Source organism: Chaetodon trifascialis, chromosome 11 (assembly GCF_039877785.1).
Source record: "Chaetodon trifascialis isolate fChaTrf1 chromosome 11, fChaTrf1.hap1, whole genome shotgun sequence".
Taxonomy (NCBI): Eukaryota; Metazoa; Chordata; class Actinopteri; order Chaetodontiformes; family Chaetodontidae; genus Chaetodon; species Chaetodon trifascialis.
This window is the reverse complement of record NC_092066.1, coordinates 27,741,711-27,769,496: the sequence shown is the minus strand read 5'-3', so window position 1 is coordinate 27,769,496 and position 27,786 is coordinate 27,741,711. Positions and strand designations below refer to the sequence as shown.

Genomic DNA, 27,786 nt, shown 5'->3' with positions numbered 1-27,786 from the left:
ACTGACATCCACAGTAAGAGAGCAGCACACGCACAGCAAAATGACAGACAGAGTGAGCTTCAGCACACCCAAAGTCAACCCTCGGCCCGCAGCAGCTCCTGTGCTCCCCCCTGAGCCAATAGACATTATCCGTATCAAGGCACGCTCACGACGGGTCAGGCTCAATGTTGGAGGTCTCACACATGAAGTCCTGTGGAGAACACTGGACCGCCTGCCCAGAACCCGTCTGGGACGGCTAAGAGACTGCAACACCCACGAGTCACTGCTGGAGATCTGCGATGACTACAGCCTCTCTGAGAATGAGTACTTCTTCGACCGGCACCCAGTGGCCTTCTCCTCCATCCTCAACTTCTACCGAACAGGGAAGCTGCACATGATGGAAGAGATGTGTGCCCTGTCCTTTGGCCAGGAGCTGGACTACTGGGGAATTGACGAGATCTACCTGGAGTCATGCTGTCAGGCGCGATACCACCAGAAGAAGGAGCAGATGAATGAGGAGCTGAGGAGGGAGGCGGAGACACTCAGGGAGAATGAGGGGGAGGAAGGGGACCAAGGCTGCTGCCCTGACAAGAGACAGAAGCTCTGGGATCTGCTGGAGAAACCCAGTTCATCTGTGGCTGCAAAGGTAAGAACAGCAGCACACACTCTACAAACATGTTGGTCAAGGAAAACTCCACTCTAAAAATAACCCCATTCTGTGATCCTTTAGTGTAAGATAATAAAATGCCCATCACCTAGACTAGATGGAAAACATTTAGTACTTGCACTGTGCACTGCACCATTGCATGATAAAGCCAGTTTATATATGCAATGTGATTTATGAGATGAGCTCCTTATCTCTTAACTTTGATATTGGAAAGGAAAGGAGACACCAAATAAGGGATGACATTGATCAAAGCAAGCCTCAGGTCAGGTCAGCTTGAACCAACAGCTATGAAATTACTGTTGATGGTCACACATCCTGAACCCCTAGGTGACCCAGACATGACTGTTGACGTCTCTTGTAAAAGAAATGTATTCACATACCAACAGAACAGAGGTAATAGAATTATTTAGTTCTGTTCAGTTTTAAAAGTAAAAAAGGTATCCTATTCTGTTTCATGCTACAGGATTCTGTTTAATTAATCAAGTGTGTTAAAGGAGGAAGCTGATTCTTAGAGTCAAGTTACTGTAACATGCATTTGGTGTTAAAGCATTTTTTTTCAACATTTTAACTTGGAATGTGACACCTCTTTCTGTCTGGATTTAGTAGAGCTGCAATAGGCCTGAAATCTTAGTACCTAGTAGATGGACACTGGACACATCTTTGATTTCAACCAATAAGTTGTTAAAATATTGGATGAAAATGATTTGTGACTGGGGTGTAATGTCTGTCCACAGAGTGAAACTGAGCCATTAAGCAGTGATGTGATTCCTACAATTTGCAATTTGCAACTATTTACAGTGGTAGTCTGCTCAGCACTTGTATTTTGAGGTATTTGTACTGTGCTTGAGTATTTCCATTTTAAATCATATATAATGCATTATTACAGATTCAACAAAAGTCTGTTGTTAAAATTATTACCACATTGACCATCTACTGCATTAAAATGCCACTTTCATTTTGATTTGTCAACAATAACTCAATATGAATTGAAATCATCCATTCTGTATAATGAGATGCTTTATTTTGCTTATCAAACTTTGTAAACACTTTGCCATTGTCATTTTGAAAAAAAGAAAACATAACTATGATTGAATTCATTGCATGTCATGTGTTTTGAACCTACAGTGTAATGCTCTGAAGTAGAGGTATTGAGTCCCATTTATTTTTAGAAATGAGTCTGGGATGCCAGATGAGCTCAGGTCTGTCTTAATCACAGGTTAGGACCTTAATGTAGAAGCGACTGTTAAACAGTAGCAAATATTTTACAAGAAAAAAGAAAAGAATAGAGAAAATTTTTAAAAATGTAGACATTTTCAAATAAAATAAATATTTGGTTTTTAATTATCTCATTAACCATCCTGTAGCCCCAACTTCCATGTTGGGGCCCAGTGCATTATACAACTGTCAAGACTACTCTTGGCTTTAAGAGCTATTATACAGAGAAAGTGTGATCATGGTGGAGTCCATGTGGTCCATGATTTTTTTGCGTCAAGAAAAAGAATGTCATAATTTCTGTATAAATAAGGATGCATTTCCAGTCAGATAAGCTTTAGAGTGCATGTGTGTGTCTTCAACATATACTACACTCTGCAAATTGTATTTACATGGTTTTTCTAGCGAAGCCATTTATTCTTTTTGGCTTAACCTATCAGAAAAATTAAAAATAAAAATAATGAACCAGAGAGATATTCCTACTAGTATCTGGGACCAAAAATAAAAAGCCAGTCCTCTAAAACCTGTCCTAAACCAGCAAGCCACTGCTGCATTAAAGAGAAGGGGAACCAGTATGGGACAGCTGAGCCACAGGTGTTGTACAGTTTTCTCAGCTTTGAATAACACAAAGTTACCTCCTGCTTGATAGTCCATGTGTTCCACATATCTGTTTGTAGCCACGGCCCCATACACCACCCCCCACTGAAGATCCGCACTACACTTCTGTGTGGGAGGTTTGTACAGCTGCCATTGGGAGGTGGCCCTGGCACCAACAAACCAAACCTCCTCGACTCTTGGACACCGGCTAATGATGCTCTGTTGAGAACCTTCATAGTTACAGAATACCCGCTGTTCTTTGACACTTTGGAGAAGTCCAGTAGTTCAGGTGTTCAAGAAGATAGCAGAACTTATTTTCCTTCCTCCTGCTCCTCCACTGCAGCACAGATAGACAATGATGGAAACTCTGTAGGCTGTATGACCGACTTAACTGAAGTTCATGTTGCGGTCCATTGCATTGATGTGATCCATGAAAGCTTCCACTTCCCGTGCTCTGCTACGCACTTCTTCCATATAGAGATTAACTGCTATTGGAGAAACTGGGGACCCCATGGCAAAACCATGCTTCTGTCTGTGGAAACCCTTGTTGTACTGGAAATAAGTGGTTTTTAGGCAGAGGTCTAGCAGGGCACTAATGTGGTCTTTGGTCTGTTTTTTTTTTCAGTTAGCCAGGATCTTCTTTTTTGGGTAACTGTAGTGTATGGCTGAGTGGTGAAGTCCCACAGTCCAAACAGCCTTTGAAAATGTAAAACAAGTCTTTTTCCTGTAGGGTCCAAAATCTTTTATAAAACTCTGAAAGAAGTCCATCAATTTCACAAGACTGACCACAGTCAGAATCACAGATGACACAGATGTCAGCCAGTGTGGAAATCTATAGGTAGCTTCCACATCCCTCATGTATTAGCAATTACAACTCCATTTGGAAGTTTGAGATGCGTCAGTTGCATTCGCTCTCTCCAATTTAAAGAAAAAGATTGTTGGGGGTATCTATATTTTTAATGGTTGAGATTCAAGTGCTAATAAAAGCACCCATTGCTTTTTTATGTAAAACCTACCTAAAGCTTTCATCCTGTTCTCCTGAATCCTGAGTGCTATCTATTCCATTAATAACTGCATCTTCTAGTATCATAATCTCCTAATCCAGCTCTTTGGAGCAGTTTCTTTCTATAGCTATTGTGATTGCTGTGTACTGCTGAAAAAAATCTAATTTCTGTTTTAAGGAACGGCGACAAGAAGCAAGGATGGGAGAGGAGTGTAAGAAAGCAGAGAAGGAGAGAGGTGAGGAAGAAGAGAATAGAGGAGAGAAGAGAAACAGAGGAGATGAGAAGAGGAGAGGAAAGGAGAAGGGAGGCGTAGAGGAAATGGGAGGAGAGAAGTAGAGGAAAGTGGAGGAGACCTATAGTAAGATGCTATTTAATCAGTTTGAGATGACCAGAACCTGCCAAGTCTGCTAGGGAATTGCATTCATATTGGATGTGCAGCACATGGTTTACATTGAATGATAAAGTTGTCATTGCAAGAAGTAGTGTGGTCCTTATGTACAGCCAGTGAAACAATAGCATGATGACTTTAATGTGCTAGACTTTGTGTCTTCAAGATAAGAGATAAGATAAAACTTTATTGATCCCACACCGGGGAAAAGCCAGCTAGTATTACAAAGAATTCATGTAATTAATGGCAGTATAAATTGGCTGCTCTGTGGTTCTTTCCTCTTCTGTACATGATGGTATCATTTAAATAACATAAATGGAAAAACAGATATGGAAGCAAAGGGACACATAAAATAAAAGCAAGTGATCGGGGAAGATAAAAATTTATATTGTTAACTGTTACCTGTTTTCAGCTGGCCGACTGCAGAGTGCCGCTTTTCTTTCTGTCTGAAATGTTAATTTTTAACTCAAGTCCTCCTTAAAAAAACTTCATCACTGCACATGTTCACTGCACAGTGGACCATTAATGTTATAGCTTTGTAAATGTCTTTGTATGGTCTGACCAAACTAGCTGCTGTCTGCTAATCAAAGTTACACAATGTTGTCAAGCACATTAATTCCTGCTGTCTGACCATTTATTTTTCACATGCAGCTATGTCCTTACCTTCAGAGCATGTCTTTTGAATAAATTTACATACAGCAGTAACACTCATGCATACTGACAAAGACCTCAGAGCAGAACAAGCTTCATATATCAACAAAGCTAACACTAGCTGTGCTTGCACTGCAGTATAAATACACAAAAAGCAACATATGATGTTCCTGACCACAGAACTGTGAGTAAACCAGTTGTTGTGAAGCATGAATATTACCTTTGAGATATTATTGCAGATATCAGGAGAGATAACATCAATTTAAATAAGACACCTTTACATTTCCATTCTTAGTACTGACATGGTGGCCATCCATTCTCTTCCGCTTATCCGGGGCCGGGTTGTGGGGGTAGCAGTCTGAGCAGGGACGCCCAGACTTCCCTCTCCCTGGACACTTCCTCCAGCTCTTCCGGGGGGATCCCGAGGCGTTCCCAGGCCAGCCGAGTGACATAGTCACGCCAGCGTGTCCTGGGTCTTCCCTGGGGCCTCCTCCCGGTGGGACATGCCTTGAACACCTCCCTAGGGACGTGTCCAGGGGGCATCCGATAGAGATTCCCGAGCCACCTCAGCTGACTCCTCTCGATGCGGAGGAGCAGCGACTCTACTCTGAGCTCCTCCCGGGTGACAGAGCTCCTCACCCTATCTCTAAGGGAGCGCCCCGCCACCCTGCGGGACCTCGTTCTTTCGGTCATGACCCAAAGTTCATGACCATAGGTGAGGGTAGGAACGTAGATTGACCGGTAAATTGAGAGCTTCGCCTTTCGGCTCAGCTCCTTCTTCACCACGACAGACCGGTACAGCGACCGCATTACTGCAGCCGCTGCACCGATCCGCCTGTCAACTGTCTCACGTTCCATCCTTCCCTCACTCGTGAACAGGATCCAAAGATACTTAAACTCCTCCACTTGAGGCAGGAACTCTCCCCCAACCTGAAGGGAGCAAGCCACCTTTTTCCAGTCGAGAACCATGGCCTCGGACTTGGAGGTGCTGACTCTCATCCCAGCTGCTTCACACTCGGCTGCGAACTGCCCCAGCACATGCTGAAGGTCCTGGCTCGAGGTAGCCAACAAGACATCTGTGAAAAGCAGAGACGAAATCTGCTGGCCCCCGAACCGAACCCCCTCCAGCCCCTGGCTGCGCCTAGAAATTCTGTCCATAAAAATGATGAACAGAACCGGTGACAAAGGGCAGCCCTGCCGGAGTCCAACATGCACCGGGAACAGGTCCGACTTACTGCCGGCAATGCGGACCAAGCTCCTGCTCCGGTTGTACAGGGACTGTACAGCCCTCAACAGAGGGCCTCCAACCCCATACTCTCGGAGCACCTCCCACAGAATGACGCGAGGGACACGGTCGAATTCCTTCTCCAAGTCCACAAAGCACATGTGGACTGGTTGGGCAAACTCCCATGAACCCTCAAGCACCCTGTGGAGGGTATAGAGCTGGTCCAGTGTTCCACGGCCAGGACGAAAACTGCATTGTTCCTCCTGAATCCGAGGTTCGACTATCGGCCGGATTCTCCTCTCCAGTACCCTGGAATAGACTTTACCAGGGAGGCTGAGGAGTGTGATCCCCCGATAGTTGGAACACACCCTCCGGTCCCCCTTTTTAAAAAGAGGGACCACCACCCCAGTCTGCCAGTCCAGAGGCACTGTCCCCGTCTGCCACGCGATGCTGCAGAGGCGTGTCAACCAAGACAGTCCTACAACATCCAGAGACTTGAGGTACTCAGGGCGGATCTCATCCACCCCCGGTGCTTTGCCACCGAGGAGCTTGCGAACTGCCTCAGTGACTTCAGCCCCGGTGATGAATGAATCGACCTCCAAGTCCCCAGTCTCTGCTTCCTCTACGGAAGACATGACAGAGGGATTGAGGAGATCCTCAAAGTATTCCTTCCACCGCACGACAATATCCCCAGTTGAGGTCAACAGCTCCCCACCTCCACTGTAAACAGTGTTGACAGAAAGCTGCTTCCCCCTCCTGAGGCGCCGAACGGTTTGCCAGAATTTCCTCGAGGCCAACCGGTAGTCCTCCTCCATGGCCTCCCCGAATTCCTCCCAGACCCAAGTTTTTGCTTCTACAACCGCCCGAGCTGCCGCACGCTTGGCCTGCCGGTACCCATCAGCTGCCTCAGGAGTCCTATGAGCCAACCAGGCCCGATAGGACTCCTTCTTCAGCTTGACGGCATCCCTTACTTCCAATGTCCACCACCGGGTTCGGGGGTTGCCGTCACGACAGGCACCGCCGACTTTATGGCCACAGCTATGGACGGCTGCATCAACAATGGAAGTAGAGAACATGGTCCATTCGGACTCAATATCTCCAACCTCCCTCAGGATCTGGTTGAAGCTCTCCCGGAGGTGGGAGTTGAAAACTTCCCTGACAGCGGGTTCCGCCAGACGTTCCCAACAGACCCTCATGGTACGTTTGGATCTGCCAAGTCTGTCCCGCTTCTTCCCCTGCCAGCGAATCCAACTCGCCACCAGGTGTTGATCAGTTGACAGCTCAGCCCCTCTCTTTACCCGAGTGTCCAAGACATACCACCGAAGGTCAGATGATACGACTACAAAGTCGATCATTGACCTCCGGCCTAGGGTGTCCTGGTGCCACGTGCACTGTTGGACACCCTTATGCTTGAACATGGTGTTCGTTATGGACAAACTGTGACTAGCACAGAAATTCAATAACAGAACACCACTCGGGTTCAGATCGGGGAGGCTGTGCCTCCCAATCACACCCCTCCAGGTGTCACTGTCGCTGCCCACGTGAGCATTGAAGTCTCCCAGCAGAACAATGGAGTCCCCGGTTGGAGCACTTTCCAGTACCCCTCCCAGGGACTCCAAGAAGGCCGCGTACTCTACGCTACTGTTCGGCCCATAGGCCGAAACAACAGTGAGAGACCTATCCCCAACCCGAAGGCGCAGGGAAGCGACCCTCTCGCTCAGCGGGGAGAACTCCAACACATGGCGGCTGAGCTGGGGGGCTATAAGCAAGCCCACACCAGCTCGCCGCCTCTCACTGCGGGCAACTCCAGAGTAGAAGAGAGTCCAGCCTAGGGGTTTGGGTCGTCGGGGCCCCCGCCCACGACTGCTACCCATATCACATAGCACCGGCCCCTTCTGATCCTTCCTGCGGGTGGTGGGCCTACGGGAAGGCGGGCCCACGTCGCTCCTTCGGGCTGTGCCCGGCCGGGTCCCGTGGGCAAAGACCCGGCCACCAGGCGCTCGCCTGCGAGCCCCAACCCCAGGCCTGGCTCCAGGGCGGGGCCCCGGTGACGCCAATCCGGGCGACGTACACTTCCTTGATTTAATTTCTTTCATAAAGGGCTTTTTGAACTGCTCTTAGTCTGACCTGTCACCTAGAACCTGTTTGCCTTGGGAGACCCTACCAGGGGCATTAAGCCCCGGACAACATAGCCTCTAGGATCATTCGGGTACTCAAACTCCTCCACCACGATAAGGTGGCAGTTCAAGGAGGAGAAATGGTGGCCAAATAGTGCTAATGACTAATACTTAACTTTCTCCATCCATCCATCCATCCATCCATCCATCCATCCAACTGTCCCTTTCCGGGGTTAGCCTATCCCAGCCTATGCCAGCTGTCAACGGGCAAGAGGCGGGGTACACCCTGAACCGGTCACCAATCGCAGGGCAACATATACATATGAACAACCATTCACGCTCACACTCACACCTAAGGACGAGTCACCAATTAACCTAATGAGCATGTTTTTGTGGGAGGAAGTCGGAGTGCCCGGAGAGAACCCACACATGCATGGGAAGAACATGCAAACTTTCTCACATTCAACATTCTCAAAAACCTTAGATCAGTCAATAAAAAGGGTGACACAATCTTACTATCTAATTCATGAGCAATTTCTGTGCCCCCTGACTATTCAGCTCATTTGACAGACCATCTTTATGTAAAGAGGCAGGAGACGCAATTGGTGGAGCATATTTCTGCACCTCTTTGTTCGCTTATGCTTGGCAAATTCTCACTTTTCTCTCTGTGTGATACAGTAAAGTCCCTGTGGCATGTTTTACAAAGAAAAATGTTCATTTACTCTTCATTAAATATGGATAGTCCCCCTTCCATTTGGTGACACACACACACACACACACACACACACACACACACACACACACACACACACACACACACACACACACACACACACACGCGCACGCACACACACATACATGTATGTATGTATGAATATATGTGGGTGTGTGGGTGTGTGTATATATATACCACATACTACTGGACACGAGTGACCAATGGTATGTTCTTTTGTGACTGATCGGCTGTACTTTGATCCTCCAATTCCACTGCTTGTGTCTCAGTTTGTCAAGCCTTGACTTGAATGAGTTTTTAATACTATTGTTCTCAGTCAAAAGCCGCGTCAAGGTGTATTTATTTATTTATTTGGATCTGGTCAAGTCAGAGAGGAAATGACTTCCATGAAACTGAATTCAGTGGAGACATTTTTTAAATTATCAGAAGTGTTAGTTACCTGTTAATGCTCATATCACTCAGGATAAGAAGTTCTGAACCAACATAGTTGGATATCAAATCAATCATCTATTTCACCCACAGGTACAGAGGGTGAATGATAAAACCCAATAACTAGTACTTTCCAGAATTATTTTTCCCCAGACAAATACTTACAGCCAAGGACTCAAAACATTTTGGCATGGATACAGAAGTAATAATGGAGACAGATAAACAATCTTTCACAACAATGGCAACGCTACCTTCCAGTCACATTGAAGAACACTGTGATTATCAAACAGCATTTTGAGTTTTGTTCGACAACCATGTTTCTGAGAGTACAAAAATGGGTCAGTTTTTTGCACCAAAAATTTAACAGTGTCCACGGAATAGTGAAGAGTCAACTAAAACATTCAGAGCTTTTGGACCGAGTTGGAATGGGGCCAGACACAAGATAACATTTTCCCAGTCTCTCAACTGTGTAGCACAGGGAGTCAAGCTCTGTGTGGAATTTGCTTGAATTTCTAGCCATGGTGTCAGTCATTTGAATGTGTTAAAACAATTTCAGTGAAAGTTGGAATGAGCTCGTCAACTACCTTAGTACCAAAGAGACAACAGATGATAGCACCCAGGAGAGTTAAATACCTGATGACAGAGTCACCAAAAATTAAACTGATTGCTTCTTTTCCCACAGCTGCTGCAGTTTACCAGCTTTGGTGAAAGATGGTTCTGATGATGGTACACAATAACCAGGCTAGCTGGATTAGCTTCAGCAACAGTTGTGCTTGGCAGATACAGTGCAGCCCCCTGTCCAGAGGGACCAAGGCTAAGCAAAGACTTCAGAATGTTAAAGCAGGAGCTGCATTGCTGCCCTCTGATGATGAGTTCACACACAAGAGCACTTGTCAGATGGAGAAATGGCTCTGGAGCTGGAGTTTCTGCACAGAGATCTGCACCTTTAGGAAAGTTAGATGTAACTGTAGGATTTGCTCCAGCACAACCTCCACTCAGAGGCTGTGAAGGCAACATTGGTAGCACATTCTAATGAGAAAAGTTTACAGTCAAAGTTATACAGCTCCATCCTGGGAATCATAGAGAGGAAGGAAGAACCTCTTCATACACACAACCACTGAAGCCAAGGTGGAACAGCCAGGAGATAGGTCGACTATATCAGGGTGCGTTACCTTGCTGGTAGACTGGTGGACTCTGGATGCTCCAGTGAGGCTAGCCAGGAACCAGTGTCCATCTGCCTCTGGAGAAGGACTGAGATGATGTACTTGATGGAGGTTAACTTGCCCTTGATCTTAGATATCAATAAGGAAGTGACCATACTTAGAGATATACCCTCAGTAGTCCTGTTGTCATATTCAATGCAGCAGCAAAGCATCTTATACAACATCTCAATGAGCTATTTATACTTGTTAACATGATCAATGCAAGCAAAAGAACTAAAAAAAAAAAAATGTTATGAAATTAAGCTAGATTATAAAAGTGGCTGCTGAAGACACTTTGCTTCTGAAACGTTTCCAGCAGACATTGTGTCACTTATAGAGCATGCACACATTACTAAACTGGGAGTACAAATTTACACATGGCTCTTTTTTTTCACAGCTGACTCCTGAGGGGCCAGGTACTAGTCTCTTGCTTCAACAAAATTGAGACCTGATAACCTAGAATGTTTACTGTGACTTATTACAAAATTAGAGAGTTCTGTTGACTTTCATCTTTATGTCCGGCTGTGGCTCAGGAAGTAGAGTTGTCATCCACCGTGGTCAGTGGTGCAATCCCTGGCCTCGGTAGTCCACATGCTGAAGTATCCTTGGGCAAGATACTGAACCCCAAAAACTGCCCCCAATGCTGTGCCATCGGTGTGTGAATTCATATGTTCATTGCTTTGGATAAAAGCATCTGCCAAATGACTAATTGTAATGTCCAACTCCTTAACATTTTAAAATGTCATTATTATTACATTAAATCAACTCATCTTTTATCCTAAACTCACCTTTAATTTAGGTCACCCTAGAGAGTCCACTTGTCACTTTCAGACCTTGGAAATATGAGTTCATACTGAACATTATTGCAAGCAAAACAAAAGCTTTAATGATTAGATGTTGTATGTCCTGATGGATCAACCTTATACTATTACAACTGTTTCCATTTCCAGTAATGATAGAATTAACATTGTTAGTACCCAAATTAATCTATGAAATGAAAATTCCAAATGGGTACAATGTACAATTACACAATAACAGTGATTTTGGCAGACGCTTTTATCTAAAGCGACGTACATATGAATTCACACACCAATGGCACAGCATCGGGGGCAGTTTTGGAGGATCAGTATCTTGCTTAAGGATACTTTGGCACGTGGACTGAGGCCAGGGATTGAACCACTGACCTCAATGGCCACAGCCACCTCTACATGAGTTATCATAACTGCAGAGAATATTAAATTGGACAAACCCAAAGTTAAATTGTCTAACTCACCTTTTTATTTTGTTTGTTGTTTTGAAAGAATATTTTCTCAGTGTTTTCAGTTTTACTCTTCAGATGGACTTATCTCTGTGAGTGTTAAACCCTAGTGTCACCTTCAGACATTCACAACTTGATAAAGTAGTGTCTGACTGTACAGCTGTGTAATCTGAGTATAGGAGAGGCAGCATTTGGCTCCAGAGACTCCTTAGGTGTTTTTTCTGCACTGTACAGCAGCAACCATGTTGTCAGTTTCCATAGTCTGGTAGACTTAGACGGTTTCTTTTTTTATCCCAGTTTGGGAAATTATTTTGTTGCAGTAGCAATTAATCATACAGGCAAGCACAGAATGTGTACACAATTGTTTAGAAAAAAGGAACAAAAATATAAACAGGAAGAAAAATAAAAATATAACTAAGTAAAACTAAATATATAGTTATATCATATGTATTGTAATTAGTGCTGTCAAAAATATTGCATTATTAATGCATTAACACATCAATTTTAACGGCGTCATTTTTTTTTTATCACAAGATTAACGCTCTTTGTGACCTAGTGAACTTGTAATTTTTTATAAGCTGTGGCCACTGCTAATAACGTAAGAAAAAGTGCAGGATCTGGTTGTAAACCAGAAACAAAACAATAGGCATGCCCCACGCACGTGTTTGGTCTTGTCTGCTCGCTAGCTGGAAAAGAGTAGGTGACCGGTTTGTGTGGATGTCAAGCGTGAAACGCCGAATCAGAGGCGAACAAGATTCTGAATGGAAAGTTTAGTTTCAAATAGTTGCTAGATGGGTCAACAGACAAGACCAAAATTATCTGTGTGTATTGTCGGTGTGAACTGAATTATCATGTAGCACATCCACTCTGAAATAACACTTGATGGCCAAACACACAGTGAATGCGAATTCTCCGCTGCCTCCACCTGGTCAAAACCAGGTGACAATGGATGGCTTTTGACGGAGGCATATGGATGCTATTATGTTCAAAGAAAACTTAAGAAAGGAAAGTTTAAGCCATGGTTTGCAGTTAAACCATGGCTATAGCCTGAGTCCTAGTTTACAATGATGTGCACTTCGTAACTTTATTTTGGATCACCCTGTTTTGATCCCTTAGAAAGGGTTGTTGAAGGGGCTTTTTTGTAACCAAGTATTTATTTTTTTGTCATCTGTTTACTGACAGTGTTAAATTGTGTGAGATTTTGCTTCAAATGTGAATGACTGCTCAAAGTGAGAATGTTAGTGTGAAATATAACACTACATGTTGTTGTTTTCAGTTAAAAAACATTTGCACAAAGCAAGCGACATTTAGAATAGATAAAAATGTGTGATTAATTTGTGATCAATCTCAAGTTAACTATGACATTCATGAGATTAATCGCGATTACATATTTTAATTGATTGACAGCACTAATTGTAATGTATAATACATATTATATAATATTATAATATATAATATTATATAATAAAACAGTTTAACTAAATATATAAACAGTATTTACAGCAAAAAGCAGCAAAAAAAGGTGTAGTTTCAGGTGATTGATAAGTATAAACTGTAGACCGTATGTGCAATATTGCAATAGTGCAAATAATATGTAAAAGTAATATGTAAAAACACAAGAGTTTGTGAAGTTTGTGGATTAATTGTTTAAGTTGTTATTGCACAGTGTGATGGCTCGTGGCAGGAGTGATCCTTGAAGTGGTCCTTGTGACAGCACAGCTGGAGCAGTCTATTGGAGAAGGAGCTCCGCTGTCTGTCCAGGAGGTGGTGAAGAGGATGTTCAGGGTTATCCATGATGGATAACACTCTGTCCAGTGTCCTCCACTCCACCACATCCTCAAAACTGTCAGCATGATGGAGCCAGCCTTTGGGATCAGTTTGTTCAGTCTGTTGGTGGCGCTGGCTCTGATGCGGCTCCCCCAGCACACTGCAGCAAAGAAGAGTGCACTGGCAGACTGGTAAAAGATCTCCAACATCTTGCTGCACATGTTGAATGATCTGAGCCTCCTCAGGAAATAGAGTCTGCTCATCCCCTTCTAGCAAACAGAATTGATGTTAGTTTTCCAGTTCAGTCTGTTGTCAAGGTGCACTCCAAGGTATTTTTAATCTTCTACCACTGCGACATTCTCCCCCAGAATACACAGTGGTTGTGTGGTCGCCCTGTTCCTTCTGAATTCAATTACCATCTCCTTGGTCTTGGCCACCAGTCTACCACACCATTCCACAAAATCTTCCACCACTGCTCTGTATTCCTCCTCTCGTCCATCCTTTATACACCACCACCACACCACGGAGTCATCCGAAAACTTCTATAGGTGGCACGATGAAAAGTCTGAGGTATACAAGGTAAAGAGAAAGGGAGACAGAACAGTCCCCTATGGTGCTCCTGTACTACTTTCCACAGTCTCAGACAGAATGCTGCCCAGTTGGACAAACTGTGGTCTGTCTGTCAGGTAGTCAGTAATCCAGGAGATTGTGGCCGCAGCTTCTCACCCAGGAGCAGCAGCTGGATGGTATTAAATGCACTGGAGAAATCAAGAAGAAGAATAATAAGAAGAAGATATCCCTTTATTAGTCACAAATGCATGCAGAGTTACAGGGGGGAAACTGCACACGCCATGCTCATGTGAAATTCTTTTCTCCACATTTAACCCATCCTGGCAAGTCCTTCCTCCGCGGCAGACCAGGAGCACGCTACAGCAGGTGTATGATGGTGTCATCCACACCCAGGGGGGCAGTGGCACTGCATACATCCCTTGCATTAGCATACAGTAAGTCCAGTGTGGCGTTGTCTCTGGTGGGACAGTTGATAAACTGGTTGAAAGTTGGCAGAGTTTTGTCCAGAGTATTGTGGTTAAAGTCTGTAGTAATGGCTACAAATGCATTTGGTTGCTGCGTTTGTAGCTCCGCTATGGAGTGGATGACATCATGCCACTTTTTCCCCGTCAGCCTTCGAAGGAATGTAGACAGTGATCATGATGACGGATGTGAACTCCTGAGGCAAATAATAAGACTTCAGCCCCACAGCTAGCAGCTTAATATGCGGGCTACAGAAACATTCCTCAACGGTAACATGTCTGGGATTACACCACTTCTCATTCACAAATAGCACAATCCCTCTTCCCTTGTTCTTACTGCTCTGAGCCATGTCTCTGTCCGCCCGCACACAGCTGAAGCCGGGTACCTCCACGCTTCGGGACGTCTGAATGCAACCACAACTCCGTCAAGGCCATCAGGCTGAACTGGCGGTATTCCCATTGAGGCCTGACCAGCTCGACAAGCTCGTCGGTCTTATTTGCTAAGGTCCTCATGTTCCCCGAGATGATCATGGATGGTCTGTATCTCCGTGCCTTCACCCTCCATTTGGCTCCGGCTCTGCAGCCCCAACATTGTCTCTTCAGCTCGTTCAGGACGACAATCGTCTCTCCGCGCAGCAGCGTGGGTTTACACAACGTGATCAGCTGCTTGCGTGTGTAGACAATGCCCCCATTCCCATCTGTTTGGCCCTCTGTTACAAAGGGTGTAAAAAGTAACAGAAAGGCCACCAAGCACGAACACTTAACATCAGTTAAGCCATAGAAGTTAAGGAAACAAAAATGAACCAAAACAACAAAGCTACTACAACAGGCTGCCACCTAGCACAGCGGCATCTTGCATCTTGATAGCTTCTTCTTTGTATTTGTCAATCATAGATAACCATGGCCAATATATGACCTGTATAATGTAATATGGTGTATGGCAAGTATATGTATAGCTACTTTATTTTTCGTGATAAAAGTCCAGTTACCAGATCATCATTCATTACAATCACAACACTGCTGGCCTTCAGGGGTCCATGTGACTATGTTGGAACTGTAGTGTCAGCAGGAGGGAAGCTGCTTAGGCCAGTCTGCACTGACACCAGCCGTGTGCTACTCTGTAGCAGCAGTGATGCAGCTCAGCTTGTACCCAATAGGCGTGTCTCTTATTGGTGACATGTACAGATCAGTGGTATAGCTGATTAGAACAGAAGCATTGCCTGGCCATTTGGAAAACAAGCTGCAGCATTTGTTCAGCAGTGCGCTTGCACACACACAGCAATTCAGACTCCAGTTGGAGTTTTAATTGAATAATATGAGTATTAAATATTCCCATGATATAGATTAGTTCTGTATACTTTATATAATATTATTTTTCCATCCGATTACATTTTTTGACATGTTCCCTTTGTACACATCCCCCAACCTTCCCCCCATGTGCGCACACACACACACACACACACACACACACACACACACACACACACACACACACACACACACACACACACTACACTCCCCCCACCCCCACACTACCACCACACACATATCACACACGCACAGTATGACTTAGGAGAATGGCTTAATCTCCTTTGAGGCTTTTACCAGGACTGCTGCAAATAGACTATTGGGTAGTCTGTCCTGTCCACTGTCTGACCTGCTGGAGGGAGAATAGGGTGGGCAATTAAGAACACAGTACAATGATAGGTTTTATCTAATGACAATGTCACTTTAATACACACAGTTTTATTTAAACAGTGCAATTACTGTGAGGCACCGACTCACTTGCCCACAAGATGGTCAGTCGTACACTGGTTAACCAAGCATTTTTAAACCAAGATAAACAAACTATGCAGAAAAGACTGACATAATTATTTTGTTACTTTGTGCTACTACTACCACTATATTCACTTAGGCTACTGCTAGTTGTTTTGGGTTGATTCAATTTAACAAACAAATGCAACCACCAGAACAAGATATTACATGTGATTTGGAGGAAATTTATTTACAAATTTATTTACAGGCCACCAGTGTTGCAATGACACCAACAAGCTACAGCTTTCTACAACAGACTGGTTGGACCTGGAGAAAATAATTCAGGATGACAACTATAAGGCAGAGAGTCCCCTGCAAAAGCTGAAATCTCGAGTGAACCTTAACCAGCCAGTTGAAGACCTCACACGTACTCAGTGCGTGTAGTTGGCTCATACAGCCTGTTGCACCTCCAGGGTGTGTAGATTATTTAATTAATTATATATATCTCGAACATACTGTGAGCAGAACTGTGGCAAGTCTGTGTTCTGCTTGTTGACGTCCTACAAAGTAAACAACAAGCCTGGAGCAGTTTCTCCTTCATCTTCATGGACACATCAGCCATTCCCCTGAAACTTGGGGAAGAGGATTTGCAGGTGCTTGGACCTGGTCAATTAAATGTTTCACTTGGACCTGAGTGGGCTTAGGATTTTTAGTTTGGCTGGTGCTTTGGCTTGTCCGTTCCTCGTTGACTGCTGTTCCAGGAAAGCTGGTAATCTCTCCATGAGCAGCTCTCCACAGACCTGTGGCTGTACTGTTACCCATCTTCACTGGATTTTCTGTGCAGGAAGCACAGTATCAACTTTCACAGATGTTCTGTTCAACGGTATGTCAGCAGCAATGAGGCCAAACTGTGACTTAAAGAGCCAGGGGTTTATTTTAACAGCAACACACACAACTTACTGACGGATCCATGAGAGCTGTGACACTCCCACAGACTTCTGTTGGAATTGGAGAATGTGAAATTACCACAGTAGAGTGTATGTAAGTGCAAGAGGTATGTGCATGAATCTACAGCAAAAGAGGAAAGAGAAGATCACATGCAAGAATGACATGAAATTGAAAAGAATGAGAAGGGAAAATGGGCAGCGCACCAGGTAGTGCGCGTACCTCACACCAAAAAGGTTGCCGGTTCGATCCCCGGGTCAGGCAGTAAATCTTTTCGAATCTTTTGATCCGACACTGATGAGCAGCTAATTATCTGATGCAGGTAATCTAACACTGAGGAGTCTGTCTGCTTAGTTAGTCTGCACAGCACCTTAGCATCTTAGCTGCAGTGTTGGGAAAGTTCACTTTCCACATGCACTAGTTCAAAGTTCAGTTCACAAATTTTAAAATGAACTAGTTCAGTTCATAGTTCATAATTCAAAATTTTGAACTAAGTTCACCATTCCAAAAATGAACTAGTTCATAGTTCTTTTTTTCCCATTTGTTGCTGCGAGCTATTATTTTTCAAAATTATTGCCACAGCCCATATAGAACCACAGACAGCAATTATTTTACCAGTTTTAACACTGTAACCATGCGTCAGAACACACCTTGAGGCTAGCCAGGTGCTTCAGTTCAATGTGTTTTCAGTGTTGCTGTGGATGTGAAGTGCGGATTTTCTTTTTGAAAGCTGTCGGACAAAGTTTGCACAGAAATGTATGATTTTTCACATGCTCACCGACCTTGTCATAAAACTCATTAAAATGATCATATGACGCCTCCTGCGTGCTTTGTCGCCTCCATGCTGCTTTTAATTTTGATGACGCATGCGGCGGTGCGACATGGATGGCTGGTGTTGCCAGATCGAGTTCATGAACTATCGTTCAATGAACGTGTTCAGGCACAACACTGCTTAGCTGTTCTAAGGACTGTACTCCTCTGGACAGAGACCACTCTCCCGGTTTGTGGGTCACTGTCCCCAGATAAACAAGTATACCATTGTTGCCTTTACTCCCCACATCTTCTCTAGCTCCTTACAGCCCTTGGTATTTTTTTTAGCTTCTTCTTCTCTGTTAAACAATTTCCCCTTGGGGATCAATAAAGGAATTCTGATTCTGACTCTTGTATTCCTTCTCCTTGATGTTGCTGTCCCTCTGGATCGCTATGTCTATCACTACTGCCTTCCTCAACACATTTTTTCAACACAGCTGCCCACACAAACCCACCTCTATGCAAAGGTTCTTGTCAGGTATCATCCCATTTCAAATGGTCAGTCATGTCATGATTGAAGTCATGAAGTCATGATTGATCATATCTGTAAAAAAAATACTAATGTGTGTATTGATGAAATATTGCAATTTAGTGTGTGCACTGTGGCAAAAGTAATCGAGTTGTCATCATGATGTTGTAACATAACTGGCCATGCCCACATGTTGCCTGGTAAAAAAACAAAACAAAACAAAACCAACAACCTGTGGGTCCAGCATCTGCTATGGGTACACAGGAGCATCAATGATGAGCTGAGCCAGGGGGAAATTTGATTAGGGGATTTGCTCCTAATGTTACTTACAGTGAATGTCAAACATCTGGATTAATGAACGGATGAATTAATGAGTATTAGAATGACCTCTGTTTAAAAACAGATGAAAACAATGAATAGTGAATGCACCAGTTTTCTCGATAAACTGTGCCAGTGACCTCTGCAGAAACACAAGCTGTGCAATCCTGTCCCTGTTGTTCCAGAAATGCCTCCATATATTGATCAGGGCTTGGGTTTCTCTGCCCAGTCATTTCATCCATTCTTTTCAGTCATTCTTTAGTTCTATCATGTGATTTCCCTCTGTCAATTTCTCTGATTCCTTACCCTGCTCTCTCTCTGGAAGTGCATAAGGTTTACTGCGTCATTAACACCATGTTCCTCAGCTTTAATCTCTGAAAAGTGTATTGCTGTTACAAGGCTTGAATGTTTTTTTAGCTGAGTCATATTTTTTTTGTTAGCAACTCATTGTGATACAAACTCCAAGTGTTATTGATCAGCTGAATCTTAAATGTGGAGCCTCTGTTAATTCTTCCTCCAGTGTACAGCTTCTAAAGCAGCTTGTGTGTTCCTGGTATTGCGTTAAATCTGCCCTAGGTGCCAAGGTCACAGTATTTGGCAACCATTAAGCCATTAAGACGCTGCAGAGTGGACACACTTTGATACACCTGTCCTCTACCTCCCTTTGTCCTGTCGTTTTCTTTTTCTTGCTTGCTATTGCAGTTTTGCATAACAGTTTTTTTGTCTAACACAGTCTGAACGTCTGAATGAAGATTGTTAAACAGCAGAAATGGTATTCACTGTTTAATGTTGTAATGCTCAGTGCTGTTTGCCATGACTCTGATAGGCCAGATGCTCCATCATCTATAGACAGTAAAGACAATCATTTCATCATGTGATTTCACAGGAATACCCTCTTGAGTCTCAGGGACAGTTGTCATCGCAGAATAAAAAAGTGCATGCATGATGAATAATGATGTCTTTTTTAAAAGATTTTTTCATGCATCGGTCACACACAGTATTCCCTGTCCCTGCAGCTCAATCCATCCCAGCAGCATTTAAATAAATAACTTGACATCTTTATTTTTGAGTGGTGCATCATCTGCATGTCTTTAAAGTGAACAACTTACAGATTCATTATTCTGTTTTGGACATTTCACTTCACCTCTATTGGTCACTGTAGGGAATATTTCCTTTCATGTCAAGCAATGTGAGCTTTCCAGATGATTTCTTCATTGTGTGGTATGTTGAGGTATGAGTGTTTTCTTTAACAATTTACTTTAATCATTAGAGAGGTTTCTTTCAGTGATTGTAAATGTTTCCATTTCTATTACAGTCATTTGGCAGACGCACATATGAATTCACACACCGATGGTGTAAAAAATTCGGTAATTCGATAATTCGGCACATGGACCGCCTAGGCCGGGGATCGAACCACCAAGCTCCTGACTGGCAGACAATTGCTCCACCTCCTGAGCCACAGCCACCCTATTTCCATTTGTGCTGTACTAAAAACTGTAGTTACAGACAGAGGAAATAATAAATAATTTAAATATTTATTAACATAGTAACAATTGTATAGCAATTGTATCAGGCTGGCCTTGGCCCCCCTTGGTGCACACCTGGCGACTAATTATGGAACACATATATCACAAACGGCTGTATTGACTGGAAGTGCTTCTCTTTGGTGAGGCATCTGATGTCAGATGGTAGAAATGATGATGATGATGATGATGATGATGATGATGATGATGATGATGATGATGATGCTTCTTACAGCTGGTTTTCCAGGGTTGGATCAGTCAATCAAGAGTCAAGTTTGATTTGTTCCTTTTCTTGCAGCTCTTATGTATGTCAGAGTTCAGGCTGTTCAGGGGGTCATCAGTTTTCTTTGCCAGACTGTTGTGGGATACAGTATTGGAGTAGACTAACTCTAATTGATGGGACTTGCAATCTGTCTCGTGCAACTAGCTGACTACTACTACCAGTCTCTGTAGCCACTGCCCTGTTACACACTCCCTCACACTGTCTCCATCCTCTCTGCTGTACATACAGCAACTCCTATCACCTCATCTTTCGAACTGTGGCTCATCACTGATAGGAACTTTGTGGTGGCCAAAGCTTCTTTCAGTTTTTTTCTGTCTGCCTTGAATGTTTGGGTTCCTATAATGTTTAATAATTGACTAAATCCTGAGAAAGTTGCTAATTATTCCAGTGGCACACTCCAGACGATTCTTACAAAAGTAGCCTTTTTGTACGCATATATATATATATATATATATATATATATATATATATATATATATATATATGAATGTGTGAATGAATATATGTACATGCTAGTGTACAATCCTGACAATCCTGACCACTCTTTATTCTCTAGCAGTCTTACCTCTTTTTGTTCAGTATTCTTTGTCCTTGTTTATAGCTGTATGTCTTCCTGTGCTCGGACTGGGCAATTTGTTTGTGTTAACTGGAGTGTTATGGTGTCACTGTGTTTTATGTTCAGCCAAGGTTAAAAGGCCTGTTAGTTGCAGTTACTGAGTTTTCCAGGATGACAGTGAATTTGTTCAGGGCTTGTAAGGAAACGTGAGATACGTGCTTAGAGGCTGTGAAGCCTGTCAGTCATCTCAGATACCTATGACAGTGAGATAGCATACCTACAATTGGCAGAGAGTTTGAGAGGACACTTGTTTATGAAGATTCTCAGGTATCCAGGTCATAGTTGCGAGGGTTGGCAGCTGGTTTTGTAAAAAACAAAACATTTCACCTTTCATCCAAGGAGTTTCTTCAGATCTAACTGACTGGTATCACGATCTGATGATATACCTATTCTGGATGGCACTGTGCTGGCCCCAAGCACCACTGTAAGGACTCGGGGAGTTATCTTTGATCAGGATATGTCCTATAACTCCCACATAAACCAAATTTCAGCTTTTTTCACCTACCTAAGATTGGAAAAAAAATCTGGCACATCCTGTCTCAAAATGGATGCAGAAAAACTAGTCGACGCATTTGTTACTTCCAGGTTAGATGACTGCAGTTCCTTACTATCAGGCTGGCCCAATACATTGCTACTACATTGTTAGTACTCTCCAGCTGAACCGCAATGCTACAGGACATCTTGTGACAAAAACTAGAAAAAGGGATCATATTTCTTCCATAATGGCCTCTCTGCACTTGCTCCCTGTAAAATCTAGAATAGAATTTAAAATCCTTCTCTTTTCCTATTCAGACCTAAATGGTTAGGCACCATCTTATCCTAAATAGCTCATACTACCCTATACTCCAATAGAACACTGTCCTTCCAGAATGCAGGCTTACTTACGGTTCCTAAAGTCTCCAAAGCTAGAATCCGAGCCAGAGCCTTCAGCTATCAAGCTCTTCTCCTGTGGAACCATATTCCAGTCTTGGTCTGGGAGGCAGACACCCTCTGTAGATTTAAGAGTAGGCTTAAAATTTTCCTTTTTGTTAAAGCTTACAGTTAGGGCTGGCTCAACCTCGCCTTGGACAAGCCCCTAGTTGTCAAGTGCTTGCTCATGGGGGAATTGTTGAGTCTCTGTAAATTAAGAGCATGGTCCACACCTGCTGATAATGTTGAATTGAATTGAACTGAATTGCAATAATCCTCTTTCAAACCATTTGTCCTCTCTGTACAAAATACGTATGTTGTGAGAGGATACTTGGGCTTGCTAGTTTGAAAAGCGAGTGTTGGACTACAAGCTAGAGTTGAAATGAAATGCTGGTGCTGAAATCACACTGTAAGACAAACAGGTATTGTTATTTTGCCATTGGTTATGGCCCACAGTAGCCTGTGTTTTGCTGATTAGTAAAGAGTAAGTGAAACCAGCTAATGTAGCGTCATTAACATAATGATGCCACATTTAGTGTCAGAAGTGAGGGAAAACGTTGCCTACGGGATCTCCTATATAGCTCACTAACTCACAGCTAACATTGCCCAGTTGCTGCTCTTTCCACAGGTGAGGAGCACGTTGCTAGGGGACTTTTAAGTTACGCAGGCTCCCACTCTGAGAGAATAGCAGTGGCCGAGGCCACACTCAAGGGCCTTACAAGGGGTGTGGACAGTCTGGTCACCTGGTCCAACATTGGCCTTCATACTAGGGAAGTGGGAAGGGGACCACACACACACACACACACACAAACACACACACACAAACACACACACACACACACACACACACACACACACACACACACACACACACACACACACACACACACACACACACACACGGAGTGTAGATAGATTTTTTTTCCCCACATTTCACACACTCCTGTTGGGGGAGGCAGGAATGAGTAAACACTTCTAACCTCTCTCTATCCTTTCTATAGATAGCAACACAATCCTATTACAATTATCCTGAAATGTCCTAGCAAGTGCTGCAGAGAGAGGAGTCAGACTGCACATGCTTCAGCTATCTTATTCACCTCCGACATTAGATTTCCCCATTACTGTTTTTTTTAACAGTGCTATTAGGAAGTCCCGTTAATTTCCCTTGGTTTATTTTCTAGGTGAGTCATGTTGTGAGAACTAGGACTACTTGGACTACAGCCAGGAGCACTAATAAATTGGGGTTGGGGACAAAAACTGTCAAAGTTTCATAACTTATAACTGGTTAAATATGCAGTGGCAAATAAATAACTCACTCTGTTCATATTTTAATTCAGTTCAATTCAATTCAATTTTATTTGTATAGCACCAAATCACAACAGAAGTTGCCTCAGGACTGTCAACTGTCTCTCTCTCTCAATCTGACTGCATTTCTGTCTGTCTGTCTGTCTGTCTGTCTGTCTGTCTGTCTGTCTGTCTGTCTGTCTGTCTGTCTGTCTGTGTCTGTGTCTGTGTCTGTCTCACTCTCCCTCTCTTGCTCCCCCTCTCTCACCAAACCGGTCGAGGCAGATGGCCGCCCACCCAGAGCCTGGTTCTGCCCGAGGTTTCTGCCTGTTAAAAGGAAGTTTTTCCTCGCCACTGTCGCCAAGTGCTTGCTCATGGGGGAATTGTTGGTTCTCTGTAGATAAAAGAGCTTGGTGTGTACCAGCTCTATATGGAAAGTGTCCTGAGACAACTTCTGTTGTGATTTGGCACTATACAAATAAAATTGAATTGAACTGAATTAAAATATGAACAGAGTGAGTTATTTATTTGCCACTGCATATTTAACCAGTTATAAGTTATGAAACTTTGACAGTTTTTGTCCCCAACCCCTATTTATTTATGCTCCTGGTTGATTTGAAGTAGTCCTAGTTTTCACAACATGACTCACCTAGAAAATAAACCAAGGGAAATTAACGGGACTTCCTAATAGCACTGTTAAAAAAAACAGTAATGGGGAAATCTAATGTCGGAGGTGAATAAGATAGCTGAAGCATGTGCAGTCTGACTGAATTGACACTTTCCATATAGAGCTGGTACACACCAAGCTCTTTTATTTACAGAGACCCAACAATTCCCTCATGAGCAAGCACTTGGCGAGAGTGGTGAGGAAAAACTCAATTGATGAATTCCTTCTAGTGCATTGTGGGAACAATTGGACCAGTATAATAGGCTGTTAGAGCAGTTGACACACACAAGAAACAGGGAATCCTGACCTCACAGAAAGCACTACAATAACTGAAAAAATGTCAGAAAAGCCCAATAACTGGCAACAACTGTGGTTGAGTAACCAATTACTCAACAAAAATAGCATAGATCAATTTATTCTACTTTTACTTATAAAACTTGTACTTGTATTTCATTGTTTTGATTTGTTGATGAGCCAGTTTAATCCTTATTAAATTTGGTTGTGAGCATGTGCAACTGTGCGTGCAGTCTGTTGCAGTTGCTTTGGCCTGTTCTTGCCATTTTCTCTGCTGTGGCCTGCTAGGGCAGGAGCCTGAGGATTCAGAAGGTTGGCTCTGTCCGTAGGGTGGAGCTAGACTCTCTGCATGTAGTCACAGAGGGGAGGATTGCTGTCAGTTTTTTCCACAGCAGGGTGGGCTGGATGGTACTGAAAGCACTGAAGAAGCCAACTCACAGTGCTATCTGGCCATGGCCTGTCTATGTGAGCATTGGCATGGTGATTCAGCTCCCAACTCCCAACTTTCATTAATATTTAAACTGAAGGTCATAATATAACCAGGGGCCATAGGTATGTTAGGACTGTCCTCTGCAAGGTCATGTGAGAAGACAGAAAGTTCTCCTTTGCAAATAGGGTCATGAATAGAAGATGGTTAAGGGCTGAGTCTCACTCTGCCACAGCTTTCAGAGCTAAATAATGAATGGTGATCATACATTTGGGTTCAACTAATTACAAGAATAAAACCAGAGACACATTTTAAGACTGTAAAAAAAATTGGCCACTTTCAAGGAAATTGAGTGGGTTTCAGGTTCTGCATGGGCTGCTGGGTGCCACTCAAATCTCAAAACACTGATTGTAAGGCTGTAGTTATGCACAGCAAGTTTATTAAATGCTAATGTCAGCAAGTGAACATGCTTGCAGTGACAATGTTAAACATGTTGATGTTTAGTACGTTATGTTTACCATGTATGTACACCCACAGTAGCATGTTAGCATGCTAATAGTTGCATTATTTCCACTGTACACCAAATGCAGTTCAGGCTGATGGGAATCCTATTAGTTGTGGGACTTTTTGGTTATAAACTGAAATACTGGATAAATTGAAATTTAATTTAATTTAAAGAGTCACAAGGAAGTAATTACATGTCATCCTGTGGGAAACAGGAATGTCTGTACCAAATTTAATAACTGTCATGACATTTGAATCAAAAATGACAAAAGATGAGGGGGTCCTCAAAGTCATTATGAATCATCCTGTCAGGACTTTCAATGTCTGTATATCGTTTTGTGCCACATAACGGTAACCCACAATCTTGTCTTTGTTTCACAGATCCTGGCTATGATATCCATTCTGTTCATCATCATTTCCACCATCTCATTGTCCCTCAACACTCTGCCGGAGCTTCAGGTGGTAGATGAATTTGGCCAATTCAATGATAACCCCAACCTAGCCCATGTTGAAGCTGTCTGCATTGCCTGGTTCACAATGGAGTACATCCTGCGGCTGCTTTCAGCACCCAACAAGTGGAATTTCATTAAAGCACCACTAAACATCATTGATTTGCTGGCTATATTGCCTTACTATGTGACCCTCTGCCTAACTGAGTCTAACAAGAGTGTGATGCAGTTCCAGAATGTACGCCGTGTTGTCCAGATCTTCCGAATAATGAGGATACTGAGGATCCTGAAGCTTGCCAGGCACTCAACAGGACTGCAGTCTTTGGGCTTCACTTTACGAAGGAGCTATAATGAGTTGGGTTTGCTGATCCTCTTCTTAGCCATGGGCATTATGATCTTCTCTAGCTTGGTGTTCTTTGCTGAGAAAGATGAGGATGCCACCAAATTCACCAGTATCCCTGCCTCCTTCTGGTGGGCTACCATTACTATGACCACAGTTGGTTATGGAGACATCTACCCACAAACCCTGTTGGGCAAGATTGTAGGAGGACTTTGCTGCATAGCAGGTGTGTTGGTCATTGCCCTTCCCATCCCAATCATTGTCAACAACTTCTCTGAGTTCTACCGAGAGCAGAAGAGGCAGGAGAAGGCCATCAAAAGGAGAGAAGCTCTTGAAAGAGCCAAACGAAGTGGAAGCATTATTTCTATTAACCTAAAGGATGCTTTTGCACGAAGTATGGAACTCACAGATGTCTTGGTGGAAAAGAGGGAGGACAGTAAGTGTCCTGTGGACAATCACCTGTCACCCAGCCGCTGGAGCTACCACAAACACTACTGCAATGCAGAGGTGGGTAGTCCAGGCAGGTCCCAACATTCACATTACCAGGAAGTGGCTCAGTTGGGCTCTCCTGAACGAGTGAAGCCTTTGTCTAACAAAACGACCCCTCAACACCTCAATACAAAGAGGTTTGATGACACTTACAATGAGACACCTTCTATCCCAGAGCAGCAAGAAAAAAATACTGAGGAGAAGATAGAGATGAAAGTGCTGACGTCCACCCAAACCTGTCAAACTTTGCCTGAAATGGGTATTGTCAGGAAATCCTCTGATGTGGCTGATGATTTTTCTGTGGAAAAAGGAGAAAGAAGCTCTCTGCTCCCTAGTGCTGAAGGGAGTCAAACTGGAACTAGACACCAGCGTATCCCCCCTCCCTTGGATCTAAGCCAGATCAGTACCATGGAGGTGAACAGGGCCCCTGACAGCATCCAGCCAATAACTATCATCAAAGAGGGACTGTATGAATTTGTGTCCAGTCCCAGAGGAAGTGGGACTGGAGATATGGGTTTGGCACTACAGACCATGGAAAGCTTTGGGATGACCTATGACAGCATCTGCAGCTCCTTGCAAGATTATAGCAGCCCTCAAAATACAAGAACCCTCAATGTTGACTTCATTGGATCCCAAGATGATGTACTAATGGCAGTAATGACACCTGTAGCAACCTCAGCCTCCTCTGGCTCAACCAAGCTTGCTCAACTCCTTTCCGAAGACATTGTTTCCAGGTTTTCTACATCTTCCAGCTCTGCAACACAGGAAGGTAAGTCTACAACATCTACGTGTCTGGCCCAGCAATCTGTCAGTCCAAGCAACTACCAGGGGGGAGGTGAAGGCTCAGTAGCCAGAAGCTTAGATGGTGAAGGGCAGCTCACCGGCTTAAGCCACCACAGTAGGAATCACATGGAGAGCTCTGCTCTCGGCTCAGGCAGCACTGCTAGCCCACTGTTGGCTAAAGCCAGCCCGCTCAACTGCACCCAGGAGCTAATAACAATGGAGGGAGTGGAGGAAGGAGAAGGAAGGGAGGGAGCAGAGCAGAGTGGAGAGAAAAGAGAAAACCACATTGTTCGGGATGGAAGCCTAACACCGCCCTGTGAAACAAGTATGTGAACCCAAAAGTGCAGAAAGGTTCACAGACAGGGACTCCAAATGGATGATTTGAGGATAAGGTTGCTTGGATGGGTGACAGCAACTACCCAGAATAAACTATGATAACTATTACCTGGTGGGCAAAGACACATTCGTTAAAGTGTTAACAAAACTATCACTGTATCAGTGTTTTACAATTTACAGTTGTAGTTTTTCTGGAGAGATGCAGTCACCGTGTCCCACAAGACCTTTGGACTCTCACCTGTTTTTGATAAGCACTGCTGTTCAGAAACAGACATCTATGCAGTGTTGTCAGATGGCTTTATTACTGGATATTGTGGGAAGTCAG

The 27,786-nt window shown here is 43.7% G+C and overlaps 1 protein-coding gene across 1 annotated transcript; it reads left to right on the top strand.

Annotated features, from left to right (window-relative positions):
• Positions 1–40: 40 nt before the first annotated feature.
• On the top strand, positions 41–27,786 carry LOC139339134 (potassium voltage-gated channel subfamily B member 2-like). The gene is made up of 2 exons (XM_070974613.1): positions 41–625; positions 25,446–27,786. The coding sequence occupies exons 1-2, from the start codon at positions 41–43 to the stop codon at positions 27,456–27,458; spliced, it is 2,598 nt and encodes an 865-aa protein (XP_070830714.1). The 3' UTR covers positions 27,459–27,786.

Excerpts from the sequence above, each read along its gene's own strand:
- LOC139339134 (XM_070974613.1), top strand. The coding sequence starts at position 41 with ATGACAGACAGAGTGAGCTTCAGCACACCCAAAGTCAACCCTCGGCCC. Across the intron at positions 626-25,445 it reads GTTCATCTGTGGCTGCAAAG|ATCCTGGCTATGATATCCAT; the intron begins GTAAGAACAGCA and ends TTTGTTTCACAG.